The 23,142-nt window shown below is 32.4% G+C and overlaps 3 protein-coding genes across 6 annotated transcripts in view; 1 reads left to right on the forward strand and 2 right to left on the reverse strand.

The window, feature by feature from the left end:
- Positions 1–681, reverse strand: part of Dora (zinc finger SWIM domain-containing dorado) — a 40,089-nt gene extending 39,408 nt beyond the window's left edge. The window contains exon 1 of the mRNA XM_074129681.1: positions 458–681. The gene's annotated coding sequence lies outside the window, so the exon portion shown is untranslated. The remainder of the gene's footprint in view (positions 1–457) is intronic.
- On the forward strand, positions 43–10,011 carry LOC141454958 (centrosomal protein 43-like). 3 transcript variants are annotated; one of them, XR_012459062.1, is made up of 8 exons: positions 43–387; positions 1,273–1,326; positions 2,483–2,690; positions 3,570–3,894; positions 4,015–4,154; positions 4,582–4,715; positions 5,731–5,851; positions 7,742–10,011. XR_012459062.1 is itself a non-coding variant. In XM_074129684.1 (7 exons), exons 1-7 carry the CDS (start codon positions 307–309, stop codon positions 5,797–5,799), a joined length of 1,011 nt encoding a protein of 336 aa, XP_073985785.1. In that variant the 5' UTR covers positions 43–306; the 3' UTR covers positions 5,800–5,890. The 3 variants fall into 3 exon arrangements, 1 of the variants encoding a protein (XP_073985785.1); XR_012459063.1 differs by lacking the exon at positions 7,742–10,011 and adding an exon at positions 7,288–7,735; XM_074129684.1 differs by lacking the exon at positions 7,742–10,011 and having other exon boundaries at positions 5,731–5,890.
- A 5,881-nt stretch (positions 10,012–15,892) lies between these two features.
- On the reverse strand, positions 15,893–19,266 carry LOC141454901 (uncharacterized). 2 transcript variants are annotated; one of them, XM_074129598.1, is made up of 2 exons: positions 19,126–19,266; positions 15,893–17,067 (listed from the first exon to the last, which is right to left on the reverse strand). In XM_074129598.1, the coding sequence occupies exons 1-2, from the start codon at positions 19,126–19,128 to the stop codon at positions 16,342–16,344; spliced, it is 729 nt and encodes a 242-aa protein (XP_073985699.1). In that variant the 5' UTR covers positions 19,129–19,266; the 3' UTR covers positions 15,893–16,341. The 2 variants fall into 2 exon arrangements, with proteins under 2 accessions (XP_073985699.1, XP_073985698.1); XM_074129597.1 differs by lacking the exon at positions 19,126–19,266 and adding an exon at positions 18,140–19,057.
- Between the last annotated feature and the right edge of the window lie 3,876 nt (positions 19,267–23,142).

A 23,142-nucleotide genomic window follows, 5' to 3' on the forward strand; every position in this document is an offset into this window, starting at 1 on the left:
CTCAACTCGGCGCACAGCACCATGGGAAATCTGGCTTCCAAATGACATGCCTGTGCATCCCGCAGGAGCAAGGAACGTCAATAGCCTTAGTCCGTTAGAAACTTGTAATTTAAAACTGCTTCAAATAATAAATTCAACATCTCATTATCTAAACAAGTGAATTTGTTCCATTTTCCAACCACTAAAATTACAATTAAATAATTTTAAAAAGTGAGTAAATGTAATTTAACGGCCTTTTATCCTTAAATTTTTGCAACCTCCTTTTTTAAGTGTAGTGAAAGATAACAAAGTTCTCGTGCTTTCAATATGCCAGAAGAAGAAAATAAAAAATTACGTGATTTAGTATCAGAAACTTTGCAGACTAAAGGTGTTTTAAGTAGAATACAAGTAGGTTAACCTTTTTTTAAATAAAAGTTTGTTTAAATCTTAGTGTATAGCTGAAATAAAACCAACTAACAGTAGTACTTAACAATATAGCTTTCTTCTTGGACTTGTTCCGAGAGTATTTGATGCTTTAGATTCTGTCGTTTTTAATAAATACAGCTTTTCCAATCTCGTAGATTTTTTTTAAAAAACCTCTATTGTGGATATACCTGGGCCATTTATAGAGAAAAGCTGCGGGATTTATGTACTGCAGGTTAAGTTGAATTATTTCTAGCTCGACTATAACAAAGTAATAATCTGAAAGACTAAGGCTAAGTTTGGAGAATAGAAAGCTGTTTATAAAAGTATATTTAAGACTAAAATTATTTTTGGAGATCCATCTGATAATATAAAAAATCGAATGGAGTATTGGGTAAGATTGAAATAAGAAACAACTGTTATATATATGACCATAATCAAGGAAATAGTTTTTATTTAAATTTAAAATAGTTGCCAAAATCAATGTCATCCCTAGATGACAATCTTCAAAGGTGGTGTTCCAGCAAACTTAGCAAAACTTTTGCCTAACTTTCTTTCTAAGGTTCTTTCCTTCTGGAAAAAAGAACATGAGATAGGGCAGCTCTTCCTGATTCCCCCAAGAGTGCATTTTTAGAAACCATATTAATTTTGTTTCTACAGAGAATGGCTCCAGAATGTTGCAATTTCTGTTTCAGAAATGGACTCCCACATTCCTTGATAAAATTAGAAAATGTATAGTATTTGTAATGTAAAAATAATAATAATAATTAAATAACCATGGTTTTATTTCAACTATACGAAGATTAAACAAGAACCGGCTATACATTTATACCAGTTTTTTTTGTTTTAACTTTTGGTTGAAAATTTCAGGCAGAAATACGTGCAAGTGTTTTTCTCGCCCTCGAGGAACAAGATGTTTTTAAGGTTGTATAAATATATTTTGAATTATAACTTTCTTTAATGTAACACACATTAAATTAATAGAACCTTTTTAGAATTTAATGCAGTTAGGTTAGTAGGGTCATGGTTTACATTTTATTCTTATTTCCTTTTCAATGCGTTGCTAATGACACATAGCTATACTCTGGACACTCTCAATCATTGTGGCAAATTCCCGAGTGAATTGACCGTTCCTTACTAATCAATTTGTTCAAAGTGATTCAACCTAGTGTAACGTAGTGTGCAGATGTTTTTCAAGACCAAACTACTTTCGGAATGCAATAAAATACCATCCTATGCATAGAAAAAACTTGTCCAGGTTGAGAGTCTCCTGATAAACTCATTAAGTAGAAGATTTCGGAATTGAAACGTCATGTCTACCTATTATTTTTGTCAGTAGGGAGAGTTTCCCTGCGCTATTCAAAGCCCTTCTGGATGTATATAGTTACCTCAAAAAAAATAAAACAATAAGCATCAAATCGAGTGAAGAAAATGGAAAAATCCATTCCCAGACGTGAATCACTTAACAGTCACAGCTGTCCGAACAAATCGAGCAACAACCTTCTCGTATTCGAACAAAAGATCCTGAACCTAGCAAAACAATCGTCAAAAGATGGATGGATGGATTACCCACTTTCATCTCACCAATTCTAAAGAAAGGTTCGGGCTGAGCATCATTTTTTTTTTTTACGATATTGCGAGCCTGTCTACCTTCCGTTACTCGAAATCCTCAAATAACCCGAAATCTATACTAGAAGAACTCTTTTAAAAGCAGCTTGCTCTTCCAATATTTTAGAACGTTCTTAAATCTGTCTAGAAATGAAAACAAAAAGAGTTAAGCATGTTTAAAGCAGCTTGATTATTCGAAAACGTACAAACCCTTTTTTTTACGGATATTAGCGAGTCCTACCACATGTCGACTTGATATTCCATACTCCAGGAACTACTTTCATACAAAGATTTAGCCACAGTCACACAAGTTATTGTGGTTGAAACAGAGAATAGTGCTGGCTACATTTTTGTATAATATTGTTTACTGTCAGTAAAAGAAAACCTAAATTAAAACGGGACGAATATTTACATCAAACCAAAAATATTATTTTACAATTCCAATACACAATTTTTTATTTTTTATTTACAGGATAAATCACCATTTATTAATAAACCACTAAAAGACTTCCTAAAATCTTCAGATGGTGTAACAATTATTTCTTTGGTTAGAGAATTTTTAGAATTCTTCAATCTTGAATTTGCTTCAATGGTTTTTGATCCAGAAACTCATGCAGGGTTGGATTATAATTATGAAGGTCGTTCAAAACTAGCTCGTTCACTCAACATTGATCATAATGGTAAGAATAGCAAATATATTTTTTTAATATTGTTAATACTCAATCTTTTATCAGATTCTGTAGATATAAGTAATAGTTCTTCTTCTCATAATGAACGTCCCCAACTCGAGCCTTGGACAGGACAACTGCTAAATTTATATTTTTTTTATAAAATCAGAAAAAAAAAACTTGGTCTGTATCTTATTCTGCAATGATCCAATCTGCCACTGTAGGAAACATTTTTACAGTCAAAACTTTCCTACCAAACAAGGCTAACGTGTCTAAAATGGTGGTCGCCTTTCATCAGTGGTCCTTTATGCAGGAAGTTTCTTGTCAAGAATCACTGACGGCCAGATATTTAACAGTGACTGCCCTAGACAGCAGCTGACTCTTTCAGAAATGATTTCAGCCGAATCAGAAATGATGAAACTACCAGCCTGTGCTTGGTGAACAGAATAGCCTAAGTTTTAAGTAATTTATTCTAATGCGCCACCCATTGCAGATTTACTGCTTGATGCAGAACAGAACCAGTATATCATTATTTGTGCATGTTTTTATTTTAAAAACCCACACTACTTTTAAGCTCATAAACTGATTTTTTAATAATGAAAAGTTGAATTTTAAATACAAAATAGAATATGATTATGTACATAATTCGTGTCAAACAATGTTATTGTTAAATGCAAAGGTAAGGTTTTGGTAGTTTTAAATTCTAGAAAATTTATGGTTAGATTTTTGGTACTTTCATCAAGATCTGAACATTTCATATGAAACAAAGAAAACATTGTGAGATCACAACCGTCATTAACCTTAACAGTCCATTTTTAAGTGCACTATACAACACTTTTCATGTAATTTCTTTAAACGTATCATGTTTTTATTTTTCTTTATTTCTTTTAGATAAAAGTCAACCACTTTTGGGACATATACTGAAACTATCAAAAGCACGTTTAAATGATACCCACTCAGATAAAGATGAACGTTTATTCAAAGAATCGTCTGCAGCCACGCCGACAGTTATAACAAAAACTGGAACAATTTGCAATGATACGAGTCATAATATCTTATCACCATTTGCAAGTAATGATAATATTGGAGAAGCACATAGAACGAACGTAAAAGATATTTTCCCAGAGGCATTTATTTCACAAAATTCATCAGAAACAAATAACAAGTCACATATAAATTTTAATCATAAACTAGAGGATAGATTTAATGATAAAGTGTTAGTTAAAAGTGTTTGTTAATTTATTTTTAGTAGTTATTATAATTTATTGATTATTATCGTAAAATAATGTATCGATTTATTTATTATTTTTACTAACTATCGTATTTGTATAATCAGGACTAAAGAGTCTACAGTGGTTGCTGGTGGATCTTTGTCATCTCTGAGCAATCTGCCGCCTATAGGTAGAACAAGCCAGTTGGATGGTAAAGAGAAGAAAGAGTCTTATGACTTGAAGTCACTTCTTGATCTAAGTCCAGGTAAGTCAACACGGGTTTCTTCCTTTTTTCCCCTTTCTCTTTACTTCTAGTATAATAAATAACTGAACTCTGACCTTGAATTTTCATCAGAAATAAACTTTTTGTCACCTTAATTGTGGAAAGTGATAAAAAAATAATAATAAGACTAGTTCACATTGGTGGATTACGTAGATCAAATTCAGACATTAATTCCGCAAATTTTTGTAACTTTTAGTAGTCAGTGGATATGTGTGCAATGAATATAACAATTCTTTTTGTTAACATCTCTTTTTCGAGCTCGAAGGACCTCACACGTGTCTTAGAAGTAAAATACGAAATATACATGAATTAATCTTTCTTACAAGGGGTAGAAATAAATTACAAAAAAATCATACTATAAAAAGCAATGATTCTTGTTTCTAAATATATACATTTTTGTACATTTTAGAGAAACAGTATGAGGATGATTTCATATCATCTGAGAGTGATCATATGAAGAAGGGGAGTAAAGTTGAAACAGGAAGTGAAGAGAGTGAAGTTGAAGAGGAAATATCTGGAATTTCTAATTTGCCTGAGCAGTTGGTAAGTTTGTGATAGTTTATCAAGGGAAAATGTTGCTTTGGTACCGCGAAGATACATTTCAATCATAAAATTTTCCTTTTACTGATCTCATTTTCACATAATACTATATTAAGACTTACCAGTTTATTCTTCAAACTATAGTCCATTCCATAAACCTTTTTTTTTTGTCGTTAATTCATTTCCTCTTTAGTTCAACGAAGGTTCTTTGGAAGCGAAGCATTCAAATTCAACGTGCCTTCACCTCCTCTTCCGTAGTAAAATTTCTAGCCATGGTATCGAAGTAAATGTTAATCCAAAGGAACGAAGACGGATGGTTTACAATAAGGAAGAAGCTCAAACTCCATCTCAAAAATATTTTAGGACGCAAATTATTTGTTGTGTGTTGGTTAGAAAGTGGTTCTTTTTGACCACAACAGCCAGTTGTGATAAAGATAAAGATGTGATAACTCGCCTACTGGGATGTAGATTAAATGATGCATTTCAGTACTGAAGAACATTTAAAAAAAATGGGAACTCTAACCTCGCCTTTAAAATTTCTCTAAATGAAGCTTAACTGGAGATGCATTGGGATCATCCTAGTCTGTCCAAGATTTCACTGGTGCAGATTCTAAGCCTGAGATGCAGCTTCTTTAGGGTTCCATGAAGAAACCCGTCAGCGGCTTTAAAGTATTATATGTAAAACCATCCTTTCAAAACTACCCAGATAAGTGTTAGGCTTGGGAGAGTAGTCCTTTATTTTTCTAGGGTAGGAATGTAATTTTGAAAACTTCGATTATTTAGTAATAACTTCGATCATCTAGTAATAACTTCGAATATTTAGTAATAACTTTAGTATTGACAAAATTTAAAATTATACTATTTATTTATTAATTTGTACCCTTAAATAAGGAAAACTCGCTTGAATTAATCAGACAACTGAATTTGAATTTACTTCGTTCTTGTGTTTTCTTAAAAAAAAAGAGTTCGTGATCACCGGATGTAACTTTTTAACAACTAATTGAAAAATTTCTTACAGGACGACAACACAGCGGATATTTCAATATCAAAAGCAAGCGGTCATGGTGATTATATGGAAAATTTATGAAAATTTTACAATTTATTATTTCGAAGAAAAGGGTGCTATTCGGTTAATTGGCGTAAGTGTTTTTTGAAATAAATGGTTAGTGATAATCGTTTTTCTGTTATTATTTTTTTTATATATGTAAAAAAGTTATGCAGAAGTTAAAAAATTGTTTACGCCCAATGAATCCAGAGATAGATGATGAACATTTTGAGATGATTCATATATGATTATATCACGTAAAGTTTTTAAGAGATAAAAGTTTCGAACTTGATTTCAGTTAGCTTTTCCAAGTACATTTCTGATTAGAAAGTCTTATCAATGTAGAATATTTACAATCTTCTTGAGATATTATTTTATGAAAAATCTTGGAGAATGGTTAAAACAGAAAATGATTATTTTATTTGAGTGTTTTGCTTGTATGAAGATATTAGGTAAAGTTAATGTTGTGGGCCCACACATTGTTTCATTTTAGGAAAACAGATAGGGTTTGGTCTTTTAAAATGCAGTAATGAGAAATCGAGAGTTTAGACATAAAATGTATCTGGAATGAAGAGTCAAGAAGCAGACTTAATTATTCGAAGTTAGACAGTTAGATTTCATACTGAGAAATGTCCTTTTGCAGCATGCACAATTTTTGAAGAGCATCAACTTCTTTGTCCTCTCTAATTAACTTATTACTCTGATTAGGAGCTCCTATGGAAGTTTCAATTCTTGACTTTTTCCTCTCAGACATATATCTGGAACGTAGTTTCCTTTTCTTCCAGATTAGATCGTAATATTGATCTTGTTATCGTTCCTAGATCCAAGTGATGAATCTCTTTACTTCTGGAGTCGCCCATAAGTAGGCCTAGTCATCTTAGTGAAGTAAATGGTGAAAGTGCAACTTTGAAGGGTTATAGTTAGAGCTTAGCGATTACTTTGTCCGTTGGTTTTTGGGGTCCTGGGGTTTCCGCTACTTTTTTTTTCATCATTGTTCCCCCTGCTTTAATGGCTTATAAGGCATTTCGCTGATGAATGCAGGCCGAATGATTTGATACTTTCTGGAGGAAGATATTTCCTATTTTAGTCCTTTTTCTGATATATTATTTTGAGAAAACACTCATTTGGACTCCCGTACTTTATCTCTGAACTTTGATCGAAATAACAATTTCAAGCAACAACTTATAATAGTTTTTCTCATCTAGCAATGAACGTGATATACATAAATTAGATCACTGCTTCTGTTTTAGCGATCGCCCAAGAAAATATGACGCACATTAAATTGTCGATATTAATAGATACGTATCTTTGAAATTCACTATTCTTAAATATATATCTCACCATATAGGCTTAAAAATGACTCCAAACATTTTGTATTTCATCGAGACTTTTAATATATTCTATAAAGTTTGCCTTTGGAAATATATGGTTTTTCTTTTCTTAATACAGAAAAAATTGTTAATTTTAATTAACTATTAAGATGACTTTAAACTAAATTAATTACTTAATTACTGAGGCTCGTTTTTTCAGATGTATTTGCATTTTTTGCATTCAAGGGTTTTTTTATCCCTTGAATTCACGAGTTTCAGATAAAAATACATCTATTAAATAATTGCAATCAACTATTTTAGGCTTTTCGATAGTTGGTTCTTGGTTTAAAGCGTATGATTTCCATATACCTATCTAAAAAATAAAAATGAAAGTATGTACTTCATTTTTATGTTATTTAAAAACTGACTGTTAGCAAATTTGCTTCAACTTAATGGCTGTTCTTAATGTGTACTTAAATAACATGCTTTACTAAATCTATAATAATTGTTAAGGATATTTCAGTGTAATAATAACAATTAATGTTATAAAACTATTCGTCTTAACGTAAAAGTTGTAATTTACTTAAAAAACGCTTTGAAATTATGCCTAAATTGTTGGAGTTTTCTTCACTTAATTGCTCATTTTATTATTATTTTTAATATTTCAATTTCAGGTTGTCTACATTTTTTTTTTTTAATTAGATGGTAAGTTCGTATGTAAAAATATTTAAAGTGGCCTTAAATACATTTTTTGTTTTGTTTTGAAGTTATTGTGTGATACGTATTTCTCAAGTAATAAATATTGGTGTCATCAAAAGTAATAAATAATTTCTAAGATTTTATGAGTGTTCACTCTTTACATAAGACTTGTTCTAATATTTGTAAATGTGTACTTAAATTTATCTAGTCTTCATAATTATGCCATATTTTCTTAAAATTATTGCTCTTTTCAAAGTTTGTTAATACTTCAAGATTTTTATAGTTTAAAATTAAATGAAAAATCGTTCTGTTAAGTGGACGAAAGAATAATGTTTAGAGTTTTTTACACATTTTAAACTTATTTTACAATAGTTGAAACTGTATGAAATGAAGAATAATAAACACAAATAAAATATTATGTAAATAGGGTTGCCATATAAGGTTAAAATAAGCAAGAAACTTGCGCACAAAGCTGAAAAGGTAAATTATCAAACCTGCTGAAACGCATTCAAGCTTTTTTCCTATTTTGATTGCACTCTTAAAATAATAATACATTGAAATACTCTCAAGTTAAACATGTCCTTTAAGGAGTTCACTGAACACGTTAACTGCGGAACAGAAAATTGGTCGTACCCTGCGTTATATACTCCCAGAGAAGGTTAAGTTGATTCTGTTCTGTGATACATATTCCCGGGAATAAAGTAAGTTTGGTGTCCTTTTCAGCTATCTACGAACGAGTTGGTGAACTAAAGTTCTAGTTTTGACACAGTTTATTTTCTCTCCAAACAAAATAACTTTCATTTTTTTCACACATTACTGATATTTTAGGTTAAAAAAAAGCGTGCCGCAGTCAACGCAATAAATCATTAAATAATCCAATTAAAATGTTAATAATTTAAGGATCTTACTGCCATTAAATTAACCCTTTCGCTGCCAACCACGAATATACTCGAGGTTGACAGGGTGTTACGCATTGCCAGCACGAATATACTCGTGATACTTTCAATATATTCTTTATATTATATTATACTTTATATTATAAAGATTTGTTTAGTATTATTATTTGTAATAATGGTATTATTTGGTATAATAGCATTACAATTTGTGTGATTCATTTGTTTTTTTGCTTAAACGTGCGCAAATAAGAAAAAGGATATCGAGTCCTGTTGCATTCCCATTGCCAACCACGAGTATACTCGTGTTTGATTTTTATACATTTAAATGATTATTTATGATTTATGACAAAATATGAGTATTTATCTTGAAATAATAAAACTTAGAAACAATAACACTCAAAATAGAAATGGCAAAGCGAATAACTTCGTACAATTTAGGCTTGGCAGCGAATGGGTTAAATTACTCCGTCCTATTTTTCTTAGGATTTTCTCAGGTTTACTTCAGTCCATCGGACTTGATGGCTGTAATTTAGTACGAGAATATTTTAGACTAATTTCTAAGAAATCTTTTAAAACTTCATCCTCGTAACATTGGCCATCTCCGTCATATAGGAGAACTAGAAAAGCAATTCTCTCGCCTTTCATCTTGATTCTGAAGATGACCTGGCTATTTACACACTTATAAGCTAGAATTGACTCAATTTCTTTGTACGATTCTCTATTTTTTTTTTTTTTTTTTTTTCTTAAAATGTCTCTATGATTTTGGGAGTTTGTATAATGGTTATGAAGCGGGAGATCTCCGGTTTAGATCTGATGAACGGAAAGCTTGAAATCCTGGGTGAAGAACAGCTTCGAAAGAAGTACTTTCCTGTGAAAAAAGTGCGTCCTAGTGTTGGGGTAAAGGCTTATTCCTCGTATTAAAATTGACTGTGTTTTTGGCCATTTCTTTTCAACTTATGAAACACCAGTAATTTTATACACCTATAAAGGTTGTAAATATTAAAAAATACATCTCTTAAGAGGCCTGTAAATATGTATTTAATTTATAATTTGGCAACCCTAAACAATTTCTTTTTTTTCTTCCCATACATACAGTGAGATCTTCTTGTCAATTTAAAAGTGGCCTTTTTGAAATTAGTAAAATTTAAAAATCCGTCTTTTAATCTTGAATTCCTAATGAGTTGTTTGTTTTTTCTTTTCTGATTTTGCTCACTACTTGTTTGTTTTTAAGTGCTTTTTTGTTTTTGTACTTAATAGTATTTTATATTTTCTGGCAAATTTTAAGCCTAATTAGTGTTATGTTTTTTTCTGAATGGATATTTTGTAAAATAAAAGCATTTGTTCCATAATGTGTTCAATTATTATTGATTTTATATTGTTAATTCTTTTCTTGGAAATCAGTATTGAATGATTGAAGAAGCAAATACAGGTAAGATTTGGTACTGCGTTGAGAAATCCTCAAAATTATGGAAAAATATGCCAGGATAAAAAATATAAATTATACCTAATAGTGCAAAACCAATAATTATGCCCGAAAATGCACAATATATTTAAATTTCTTCTAAAAATTGGCAACAAAAGAACTGACTGTTAATATTTTGAGGCCAAGAGGTAAATTTGTTTCGCAAACCGGCGCCAGTACATAGATTGTCAGTTGTGTAACACTATTCTACACCGTTCATATTTACTCTAAAAGCATTGTACACTGCTACTAAATACTTAAAAATGAACGTTAGCTAGCACACTCTTAAGCTAAGAGTTTGTATACCTAATAAGCGATAAATAATATTTAAGAATTGTGCAGATTATTAGCTCACTTATTAAATCTGTTGAATAAATAGAAGCTGGAGAGAGAGTTAAATTATTTTCTGTTGAAATTTCTCCATTTGTTACATAGGGCAGCCTAAACTTATGGTAAAGAAAATGAATTTTTAGGGAAGGGAACCATTACCAGTTTATTTCTCTCTTCCTAACTCCTGCAATGCTAATTATAAAACTCTTATTTCTGAACTTAACCTGGATTTTATTCAAATGTTTTATCATTTTTACCGAAATTCTCTTTATTTCTTGGTACACTTTCCTTTTGAGATGTCCTATTTTTGTAGAATGACACCAAAAACATTTTTTTCATTTTGCTATTGGTCATAAATACATCATTGTACAAAGAATGGTGCCCTAATACTTGTTAAAACAGCTCCATCAATGAACATGAATAAACAACTTTGAGGAAGTATTCTTTGCTTCTAAAATCTATGCAAGTATTGTCGTCGTTGAATTCAGAGTTCACTGAAAAGTGACATAACTATTGGTAAAACAGCCTTTAAATTCAATATAATATACAGGGTGTTTCAGGGTCTGAAAATATGAATTTAGGACCTCAAAACAAGACAAAATTTTCCTCTGGAGGTATGCCCGTAAACGCTTTGTTTATGAGATATTCACGTCTAAAGATTTCCATTTTATGAATTATTATTAGGTAAGTTATAATAAAAAAAAATTAATAGTGTCTTCCAACTACTTTATTAATAGAAAATAATGACAATTAAAAGTAAATAAATAAATAATAAAGAAAATGAGGAATCGGTATCTTTCTTCCACAGCAGCAATAGCCGAACGGCACTGGATTGCTGTTATTGATTCATTTACTCTTCTTCTTAAAGAATGAAGATCATTGATCAGCATTTCGTAGACTTTTCCTTTAATGGCACCCCAAGCAAAAACAATCCATTGGTGTCAGATCTGGAAAGCGTGCAGGCTAAGCCGTCGGTCCTGCTCGGCCAATCCAATGTTGATTAACCACTTTCCTGGACCTCTGCCGTAATGTGCTGGACAACCATCTAATTGAAACCATGAGTTCCTTCTGAGTTAAGGCGGAACAACTTCAATCAAAATGTAATAATCATTACTAAGAAACTGCAGAAATGTGTCCGCATTAAGCCTAGGTGGTAGGAAATGCGGACCAATTAAAATATTGTCTAATATCACTGAAACTCTCGCTGAAAATGGTGCTCACAAATTGTATGAGGATTTTCGAGCATCCAGAGATGATAATTTTTTTGGTTGAACATTTCTCGTGAGTGTAGCTTCATCCGTCCAGAAAATATGTCCGGCGAAAATTGTGGCTTAAGATCAACTTAATTTAAATACCAATCGGAAAAATTTCTTTGACCAAATTCTTCTTGAGATTATAATTGTCATACCGTTGATAATGCTATGGGTGACGTCTATCAAGGAGAGAGAGAGTTCTCCTAACTGTAGTTGGCTTAGTATGTAATTCAGCTGCAGCTCTTCGTAACTGGCGGATGGATTATTATCAAAATATTGTAATATTGTCGCACTTCTTTCATTTCATTAAGGGGCAAGAGCTCCATCTGCACGTGGCATTAAAGCAAATATGCCAGTTACTCTGAGACGATGAAATGTGGACCTAAAGATAGTATTGTACAGTAATCTTTTATTCGGAAATCGCACTGGAATATTCACGACGGGCAGCATTGCAAAAACCATACACAAACACCATATCGGCATATTCACTGTGATGATGCAAACTCTGTAAAAGCGTCAAACTGATAAATGTTATTGAGAAAGAGTTATTATTTAGAAAGTCCACAGTGCAAATTCCAGATGGTATTTTTCCGTAAAATGTCACTATTGGTATGTGCAGTTAGAGGTACAAGGTGATTTTAGCAGTTATACAATCAATTTATCATTCGTCCTAAAATCCTTAGACGTGAATATCTCTTAAACAAAGCGTTTACGGGCATACCTTCATAGGAAAATTTGTTCTTGTTTTGAGGTCCTAAATTCATATTTTCAGTTAGGACACTTAACCCTGAAACACCCTGTATAAATAAAAATTTAAATAAATATATATAAAAAAAAAAATTCACTCATTTCATAACACACACAATAACAGTAGAAACAAATTAAACAATAATATTAATAAAAGAAATAAATAAAAAAGCATAGAAAGGAGTTAATATCTGAATTTTTCTTTATTTTTGTAATTACAAACATAACTGTATCAAATAATGGGAAAATTTCAGTCTTTTGTAGTACAGCTTAAATGTGCGATTTAAATTTTATCCTAGTTAAAGAAGTAAAGCTTAAGTGAAAGATTTATAAACTATACAAACACATTTAAATGAATGGTAACTTTTTTTTTATACTACTAATATTATTTCTACGCTTTTACTTCTTAAATTGTATCTACGTTACAAGAGCATATTACTTTAGAATTTATCGATTAAAATTAATAAATGGTAACGTTAATTCTAAACAGCTAAACATTATTATAATTTTATATAGTTGAAATATTCATAAAGAAGTATAAATTTAACATCAATTTTTGTTCTCTTTAAAGAAACTAGTACTATAAATGGCCGCTAGGCTGCAGATGAATTCATTAATGGAAAAATAGATTTTGTAACACCGTTAATAATGTCAGAATTCAGTATAAAATAAATGTCAAACACAGTGAAATTTAAACAAAATTACGATCGAAACTTCCTTGACTGAGTTCCCCACAAGATAAAGATTGCATTATGAAGGTTAATATTCCTCGAATAAAGGAAGATATCCTTGATTTTGTCTTTCACAATTTTAGAAAATTATATTTTTAACAAGCCTTCTTATTTCAAACTTTTAATAAAGACTTATTTTTTTAAAAAAAATTATAATCTACTAGATAGTATTATATGTACTGACGCAAATACAAATGAAGTAATAGCATTTTCTTATTACCGATAACTATTAAGGGAAGGGTTAAGATATTGGCTAAGGCTTAGTTTGGGCAAAAGATTCCGAAGCGGAGATTCCACGGTTCGATGTCTGACCTAAGATCGATCTCTTTCTAGGAAATTATTACAGCTTTCTGACTAGTAATGGACAGTGATTTCTGTAAAGAGAGACCAGCAGTACAATGGGAAATGCTCCGACCGTAAATGTAAGGCATAAGGCAAGGAATAAGCTTTCCCCAAAATTATAATAGGTTAAACATATGAAAAGTTTTATGATTATATTTTCATTATTAATCTATGGAAACTAATCCAACACTGTCCAATCTTTTCTAGCTTTCTATTCAACTACTTCTGAGCGAATGAATGATTGAGAAAATGAAGCAGAGTTTCCCGACAGTTGCATTAAACTCAATATAACGACACTCAACCGCTATCTCTGCACCCTTTGCATGTTTTGTATGTAAATAGAAATGTGAGAAAGTGTTCTAGCCTGAGATAACAGCTGGGGACGCCCAGAACTCCGAAGAACGTAGATTCTTGGCTTTTCCCAAGGGGGTAAGGAAGAAAGTTATCCGCTTTAAGTAGATCCTCCTGTGGCACAGAATATTTCTTCAGAGATCTTATTTTCTCTGAGGGTAACAACTTATATACTTGACTCCCTTCCAACAATTTCACTGTTCACCGATAGCTAATGTGTTAAACAATTACGGGTTAGCGTCTATAAAGGCTAACTCAAATTCACAACCTATTCAGTTTACAAAATATCTTCTTTGACTGACGAGAGTCATAATAGATCGTATGGTTCCTACATGTGCGTAGAACCTCCCTCTTGATGCAACTTAAAAGAAAAAAAAATGGTTTTTGACGATCTTTAATGATTTTAAATCCTAAATTTATTTATTTATGAAAACTTACTCTTCTGAATTTTCTGAAACTGCATACTCCAAATTTAATACCCAATCAGAAGGGCTCTAACTTCATTATTAACAAACAAGTACAAATTATACTCTTCTAAATTCAACAATGGCCTATACATCAATCGCCTTTAGTATATAACCACAGAGCTTAGAACATTTTAAACATGAAGTTTGAATAACAGAACTTAACCCACCATCTTTAAAGATGACTACTAGTTCTACAAGTGACCGCTAGAGTATAGGAGCATTCACTTGTTGACTACCAATATGTACGTATTGACTACCAGTATGTCGTATCTTATTTTATAAGATGATAATTCTAATTCAGGGTTAAATAATAAATTTAGTTAGATAAATTTCGATAAGCAATTCACAAAAGATAGAAATCTACGATATTATATCGCATTTCAGTTCTAAATATTTATCTTACGAAAGTGAGAATCCAGGAAACGTTCTTAATATTACGTAGACTATTATTTTTTATTTTATTCTATCAACTTGAAATTGTATTTATACGTTTCCCTGCATGTTAAATTAAGAGTTATACATGATTTGTACATTATACTTACTTGTGGGAAACTACTAGAAGTGACCATGAGTTTACATTAATGGAGATACATTTGTCCCAGTTAGAAAAATATATTCTTTGCTGTCTTTCATAAAAAAAAAACTTTTAGACAAAGAAATGAGTTCATATTTAAAGATCAGGTTCAATTATAAATTAAGAAATATGGTAAATCAACTAACTCGTAGACAGTTACTAGATTACACTACACTTTTTAAAAATATGCAGCAATAGATTCGCACAAGTAAAATTTGTTTTGTGTTGCAATAAGAATCTCAGTCCACCAGAACAGCAGCAAAAGTAGGGAGTTTCATTTGAACTTAAAAGATCATTGATTAGTTCTGGGCACTTTGGTTTGAAACATACGTATTTTTGTAGGATTCTGGAAGAGCTATGCCGTCATGCAGTTACCAGGATAGTTTTACAATTATTTCAGCGAACATCAAAACTTAACTATGTTTACTTTCTCTAAGTACCAATTACGACCATTAAAAAATTTTCTAAATTGAATTTTCACCGTTTCAAGGTCCCCTGAATCAGAAAAAAAGTGTGAACGATGAAATACATGTGCGAGTAAATATGTTTACAAGATATCTCTGAAAATGAAAAACCCGATTTGAGTTTCACCAAAAGACCCGGCTGTAAATTAGTGAAGTACCACTTTACCGAACTTTGTACCTTTATTTTCTTGATTTCCACCAAACTTTGCGTACTTACTGCACTCATGTTAATCAACAAACTTATTTCAATTCATTTTTTCCTGCATCCTTCGATTAAGGCCCCCTTTCTTTTCGGAGGGGAGATTGCTTTCCTTTTAAATTCTATCTCCAACTGATTCTGTTCTATGTACTGTTCGGTTCTTATACATTAAAAAGCAGAAATAATGTTATCCAAAAATTTAGTTAGAGTTTCACCTAACGACCGGAAATGCAGCTTTTAAAAATGGTTCACATCTAACCTTTCTAAGACTTTAAAAAAAAATACATATTGGGAATCAATAATAATTGAATAATTTTCCAGCAATATTTATTTTTAAGGCTACGTATGAAAACGTATGGATGTCGGTTTCACTTAGTATCATTTCAGTGTTATGTGTCGCTTTATAATCTAGAGATGTTTTGGAATAATTAAATATGTTTCAAATATGGAATTTGAAAAAATGTGTAAATTAGAATTCCGAAGATGGTAGTAAGTCGCCACAGTGTTCACATCTGATTTTTCAAAAAAATATGCGAATCTAAATTTACAGAATACTGTAGTAACATGAATTAAAATTTTGAAAGAATTCTCAATATTGCCTAAGGCTCATGAGATACGAATTTTAAAAAAATAATATTTAATAAAGCAAAACTGGACCCCTGTTATTGCTCAACAAATGTTAAATACATATTAGTGAAGAAATAATAACAGGTTAGGGTATCTATATCTTGAAAAAATATATAGATATATATATATAACTTAAAACCATCTAAAAAGTTGACTAACTGACCTATTAAAAGGCCTAACTACATAGTAATCAAAGTATCGATTAGGTCGATCAAACAAAGGTCGAATACCGTTAGTGATGGAGCTGAAGACGTTGGTGAGTGGCGCTGGAGCGTTGCTGAAGAACGTAGGCGTGTCCGAACTGTTGGAGTCTGAGTCACCACCATCACTGTAGTCGTAATCCTCGTCAGTGTTGTCGCCTCCATCTCCGCCGCTAGGAGTTGTTGTTCCTCCGCCTGGCGCAGGAGACGGCGGTCTAGACCCACTTCCTGCCGGCAACAGACCGCCCAGTCCACTGATCACACTTCCGCCAGTACTGACCACACTTCCAGCACCGCTTACCAACGATGAACACGGATCCACGCTTCCACCGCCCGGCTTACCGCCGCCGCCCGTCAGTCCATTGAACACATAAATATCTGTGTCGTAATAATTTATCAACGGCACAAAGAAAAATCTCCCTTCTGGATTCGTTCGGCCGGCCTCCCGACCTCTGTGCAAAGCGAATAGACATCCTTTTTTCCGTTTTCTTTTCTTTTTCTTATGTTTGTGCGATGAGGTGAAATGGAATTTAGCTTCACCGGTTCCTTGCAAGTACGGTTCCACAGATTTTCCAGGAGTACTGTCATCTGGGAACTGTATAGGACTGGATGATAGTTCCGTTAATAATGATGTTGCCAACAGCATCCACAGCGTAAGCTGAAAATTTAATATTAACCATGAAATCTCTACCTAAATGAAATGCAATCAAAAGTAATAGTAATCAGTTCAGGAGATGCATTTTAGGACCCGCTGAAGAGGAGCAGTATTTTGAAGATCCATTCACGAAAATCATTTGTATTTACAGTTTTCCGGAAAACATATGAAATCACACTCAAGACTGATGACATTTTTGCTACTGCAAGAGAAACTAGTATGGCAAATTGTCAATTTCTCACAAGAGGAAGTACGTAATCATGACAAAATTTTGAAACAAGGTTTTAAACGGAAATACATGTTTTACGGATAGGAAAATTTAATATAAGAGGTTTTCAGAGGCGTGCACTCATAGGTATGTTTTCTAAAGTACCACATCAGAACAATGTACAGTTTTATTTACAGAATAGGTTTCTGAGGTTTTTTGTTTTTTTGAAAAATAGTCCGATTTTTCCATTCATTCGTCATTATTTTCTCTTATTTCGATCGTGTAAAATTTTTGATTTCAAGTTTTCACCTGAAACCTCGTTTTGAAGTTCCTAGTGTTCGAAAAAGTTATTTTAAAGAAAGTAACCGGTGTGTATCTATCACCCTAAACACAGGAAGCGGAAACTTTTTATTTCGATGGATTTTTCACTTAAATGGTACTCTTTTTTCTTTTTTTGAAAATATCTCCAATTTTGGAGAATGAGGTGAAAGTTAAGATTAGATACGTTGCCGTAGACTTCGCGTAATAGGCGGCCAGTCATTGACTAAGGCTAATTCTTAGCCCTAATCTTCCTATTGACATTTATCACTGTTATCACAAACAAATCCTTAAAAAACTGGGTCATATCTGAAATGTAAGGGTGTAAGAGGAATTCATTGGAGGTTTCATAACAGATTTATCGATCTTAAAGGAAAATCTTTGAATACATGTGCAGGTGTCAAAAGGATATTCGATCGCAATACTCTCTAAGAGGAACTAGAAACATTTAAAACTCAGTTTCAGGAACACTCACAAGATATCCTCTCACTGTGGTAAGTGAAGATAAAAAATATAAGATTACAATAACAACAAAAATAGTGAAAGTACCTTAACGACCATGTTCTCCATACGATCTTCTGCTAAAGACTGAACACCCCGCGTACCAATTGAAAGAGAAAATGTATGTCAAATTACAAAATAATGTGTTCTGCAACTTGGGGTTCAGCCCACGCGGAAGTTTCAACTAACCGGACCACTTGCACCAGCTATGAGACGGCCCCATAACCTCAGGGGAATTTGTAAAAAAAGTAACTCATTTCTAAGAGATTTGTTCTATTTAATCTAACTAATTTTGATTGTAAACTACACAATTCACGATTTTTTCTACACACAATTCAGGTCGGGAAATTTTCTTGAAACTATTAAGTATGTATATGAATACATACGAAAAAAATATAAAATATCACTTCCGCTAAATTCTAAATTTCATTTCCATATTTAATACGTATACAAGTATGAAAACCGGAAATTACATTTAATAGGCACTTCACCTCTCATCTAGAGTTTTCTTCAGAAGAATTTTCTTAGAATGTTACCAATAAAACATACAGATCTGTATGATTATAGCGCGTTTACAGAAGTTTAAGGGTAATTTCGTCTTTTCCGTGAACAGTTTACACAAGTATGGTATGAATAGAAAACCAGAGGTTCCTTAAATGATTTTCAAAAACGTTATCAACGTAACTTTTCCGCAATTCAACATTAGTTTTTCACAGATAATTTGTGAGTTTTTATTTATTGAATGTTATACTGATCCCACCCTTCACATACAGATTTTTTCCTCCCTCTCATTACACACCCACATTAACAGACTTTTTCGCGTTAGAAGTGCGGACCACTTAATGTATACAAAACCACTTTTTGTGGACTCAGGGAATCTCCCGAGATATTTATAAAGAATGCTCAATTTCAAACATTGGTCACAATTGCAATGCAAAGAAGTAAGAGAAAACAGAAAATCCTGAAGTAGAACGGCATTCAACCTAATGTTTCAAAATTGTACAAAAAACAAAGAACAATCTTCAAATACGCACCATAAATGTTTAAAAATACTGATTTAATTACTTCCCAGCTAATATTATCATAGTACAAACTACTTCACAGTTCCATTGTTCTGTCATTTTTACATTGACATAGTTATTAGTGAATACACTTCTGTAACTTTAACACATCTGTACCTACTGTTTATATAACCTCCCACGAGGTTACACCCGCAGTTCTAGATGACACATACATGAAGTATTTTTTTTTTTACACTAAGTGAAACGGAAATGAATGTTTTGTAATAGTGAAGTAGTAAAAGTTCAAACAGCACATAGTTACTCTAGAGCCTAGACTGGACGAGATATTTCGTAGACTTGTAGGCTTCTTCTTGCGCAAGAATAGTTGAGGTTAAAATGCCTTTTTATTATTTGCAATATTGCACATAATATATATGTATTTACCAGTTACAAATACATGTAAAGGGCATGGAGAAACAGGAAGTTAAATTTGTAAGATTTATTTTACATTTAGCTGCCTTCCTTAAGTTTGCAATAATTACGTAAAGTTTGCATTCACTTATGACGTTATATCGATTAAAAAGATAGAACGATAGTGAGGTGAAGTTTAATCAAACCCTAATGCTAAAAATATGAAATTAGTTATTTATTATAATTTTTTAACTGGATGATTATCGAATTCTTTACAAGAATATTTAAAGTTAATCAGAGATATTTTTCAGAAAAATTCGATATATCGATGGTCTTGCGTTTTGTGGAATTTTTCGAAAACTCTCACGATTTTCTTAAAATTTTGAGTTAATGGTATATTTCGTAAATGTCTAACCATGATTTTTATTAGAAGCCTTGGAGAAGGCTTCTCTTAACGATCATTCTAGGACAAAGAGGTTTTACTGACTAAATAATGTTTGTTTTTAATGAAACGGTGTTTTAACGAAAGCTATGAATTTTGAAAAGAGAAAACGAAAAAGTTAAGTGAGAATTCAATCAGATTTTTTTAGTTTAATTAAAAGTATAGTTAGTTTACAAAAAAAAAAATCAAAACAGATGACCCTAATATTTAGATTTATGACAGGTGAAATAATGTTGCACAATCTGAACGCACAGCCTGATTGCCTAATTGCATAGCTAGTACCAATCCCCCTTCAGAAATTTGTAGTCTTCTTCCATCCTGTCCCAAAGTGGAATTTTCAAAAAATAAACAAAAATAAAATAAATAAACCTTGAATATAAATTTGCTTTTATATTTAACCATAATTTATTTATTTCCTAACCTAAAATAATGCTCTAAATAGTTCTTTTGACAGTGCTATAGTGGAATAGCTTAAACTATGAATTTAGATTAGTTATTATAGTTTGCTAAAAGTTATAAAATTAACATTTGGTGACAACTCTCTTATCTCTTTCTCTTGCTGCAATTCATCGAGTTCTAACTCATTTATTTAATCAAACTCTGTATTTTACTACACAGTTATTTCTTACAGAACTGGTGCACTACCTTGGGCCCTACATAGGCGAAACACTTCACTTGGGACCCACTCGCAAGACTTAAAAGGCAAGTAATGGCAAAAAGTGTAAAACTTTTTCTTTGGAAGACGCTCCAAACTGGCTGTAGAACTCGAAACGATTGATCTATGTAGTACTATCTTCAAACCTATGTGGATTTACGGACTAGAGCCGTGAGGTTCAGCCAAACCTACAAACATACAGACTGAATTCGATATTTCAATCAAAACTACTGCCGACAGATAGCTGACGCTCCTTTCTACGTAACTAACTTCACTCTTCACAAAGATCTCAACATTCCATTCGTACAACTCGCCAAGACGAAATATCGCAAGTTCCATACTGCTCTCTCTACTTGCTTTAATCCACTCGTGCAGTCTCTCGCCTTCTATTTCATTCCTAACAATCCTCCACGTCGACTGAATCGCCAATGACTCCGGGACTTCCTTGCAGTCTAAGATGATGATAGTCATCATTATAATATCGATATCCTGTTGAGAGTGCTTCTCTCCTCCAGCATTTCACGCACCATTTACATCATCATCATCATATTTACTTATTGTATACAAATCTCTAAATAAATTTAAAACAAAAATTATTTCCTACAACATAATTTGTTCCTGTTTTTCCTCGGCATGCCTTGAAAACTATTTTGCTGGTAAAGTTATTAAAGTAAAGATCTACTTGAAGAGAGGAAATTAAGAGACAGTCGCAGGGCGAAACTTCGAAAGTAATCAGAAGAAATGCTAGAACCACTATCAAAGCCGTTTATGTAAGTCAATATCTTCAGTACTTGGTGAGTCTACTTATGTAATTGATCCTAATAAAATAAATTGCACTATCCTGTTATCGCTTATACAATGGAATAAATGCGATTGGTGTAATTGATCTTACTTTTAATGATTTATACATTATATAATATTGGAATATTTGTTTGCGAGTGGATAATTAGCTTTGGTTAGGGAGGATGCAGAAGGAAATAAAAGATAAAATTGCTGAGAAAGATTTTAACGGCTAGCATTAGCAGGTAGTAAGGTATAATAAACTACAGTAACCAACTAGAGTAGAGTAAGGTCGTGAAGAGAGGCTAAGAATGGATCCGCAGTGAGTGAATGCAATGCCTGAATGCGATTGAGTGTTCCGAGCAGTGGTCTGGCGTCCATACTCTGATTCTTCGGCATTCTTCTGAGCCCTACCTGGGCTTCAACCCTCTTTAAACCTTGCTACAACGATTTGTTTAAAAGAGAAATTACCTTTCAATTCAAATCTGAGCATATAGTGAGTCTGTGTATGTGACCGAAATATCTCAAAGGCGGAAAAATCCCAGGGAATTGGAATTTTATGTGCCAATTGGATCTCGCAAGGCGATCCGACTGTAACTTAACCTTCAGAATCCGTCCACGGGTAGTTATTGCTCTAATGAAAGTTTGTGTGCCACTTTGAAAAAGGTTTTCTTGAAAATGGATCCATTTACTTTAAACTTGTCATTCTAATTCCATTAGAACTCACTATTTGGAAAATTTTTTGTAGGAAAATTCAATTAAAGAAAAGTTCTGTTAAATGAGGGTGGTAGGGCTTTTCTTAAAAGGATACAAAAGCACTCCATAGATTTGGGATACTAACTTGAGATACACAAATAATCTGGCATTTTTAATTGAAGCAACTTGATTTTCATTTAATTAGTTCCATAAAATTTTATAAAATCTAACCTTCAATTTTCGGTTTAATTAGTGTAAATATCCGAATGCATAATCCCAAGATAACATCTAGGAAGTTTTACGTAATTAGCATCTTAACGTTCATTAACCTTGATACTGAGAAATGGTAGAAATGTTATTAGCATCTTCAATGCCACAAAACTCCATGGATTTGAACATTAATTAAAAGAAGAACTATAAGAAATATCGATCTTTATAAATCACACGAAATTCCGCATCAGTCGGCAGTTTCTAAAAGTGATGTATCGATATAATTTGTAACCTTACTGAAGTTGTTACGGTGATTTGAACAATTTGGTGTAATGATTGAGGTGTTTTTCTAATTTAAATTTAAGAGTTAAATTTTCTACAACCGGAAACTTCCCAGATAGGCGCAGGCCACCAAAGACGAGGTAATCTTTCAATCTTTCAGGTCTTGAATTTGCTGAAAGCCACAATGAGGCCATCCTTAGACTATGTGGGAGAAGATATTTGGGAGGTTGGAAGGAAGAAAGATAACCCTGTCTCATGCTTTCTTCTCTTCCTCAGCGCCATCCTTGCTGGACGTAACCTCGGCGTAAATAGCCCATCTTGATCACAGCTTGTTAGTAGAAAATTTGTCTTCCTCTGAAAGCTAGCGTAGTTATCGGAAGGTTACACCCTCCATTAGAGGGGAGAGGTGTTTAGACCTTGGGAGTGGTAATCCCAATCTACCTACTCCCCGATTTCTGGGAATACTTGAAAACGAAAAGAATGGCTATTTACCAACGCAATATTAGAGAATTAGAGATTATAAGTAAACATTTTTGCATGAAAACTTCATTGTTAAAAAACAATATTGCAATTA

Source organism: Rhodnius prolixus, unplaced genomic scaffold (genome assembly GCF_049639745.1).
Source record: "Rhodnius prolixus isolate KJV_2025 unplaced genomic scaffold, Rpr scaffold_15, whole genome shotgun sequence".
In the NCBI taxonomy this organism is placed as follows: Eukaryota; Metazoa; Arthropoda; class Insecta; order Hemiptera; family Reduviidae; genus Rhodnius; species Rhodnius prolixus.

Coding starts and splice junctions, on each gene's coding strand:
- LOC141454901 (XM_074129597.1), bottom strand. CDS start 18,160: ATGGAGAACATGGTCGTTAAG. Junction 17,068..18,139: donor TGGAGAACATGGTCGTTAAG/GTACTTTCACTA, acceptor TTAAATTTTCAG/CTTACGCTGTGGATGCTGTT.
- LOC141454958 (XM_074129684.1), top strand. CDS start 307: ATGCCAGAAGAAGAAAATAAAAAATTACGTGATTTAGTATCAGAAACT. Junction 1,327..2,482: donor AGGAACAAGATGTTTTTAAG/GTTGTATAAATA, acceptor TTTTATTTACAG/GATAAATCACCATTTATTAA. Junction 2,691..3,569: donor ACTCAACATTGATCATAATG/GTAAGAATAGCA, acceptor TATTTCTTTTAG/ATAAAAGTCAACCACTTTTG.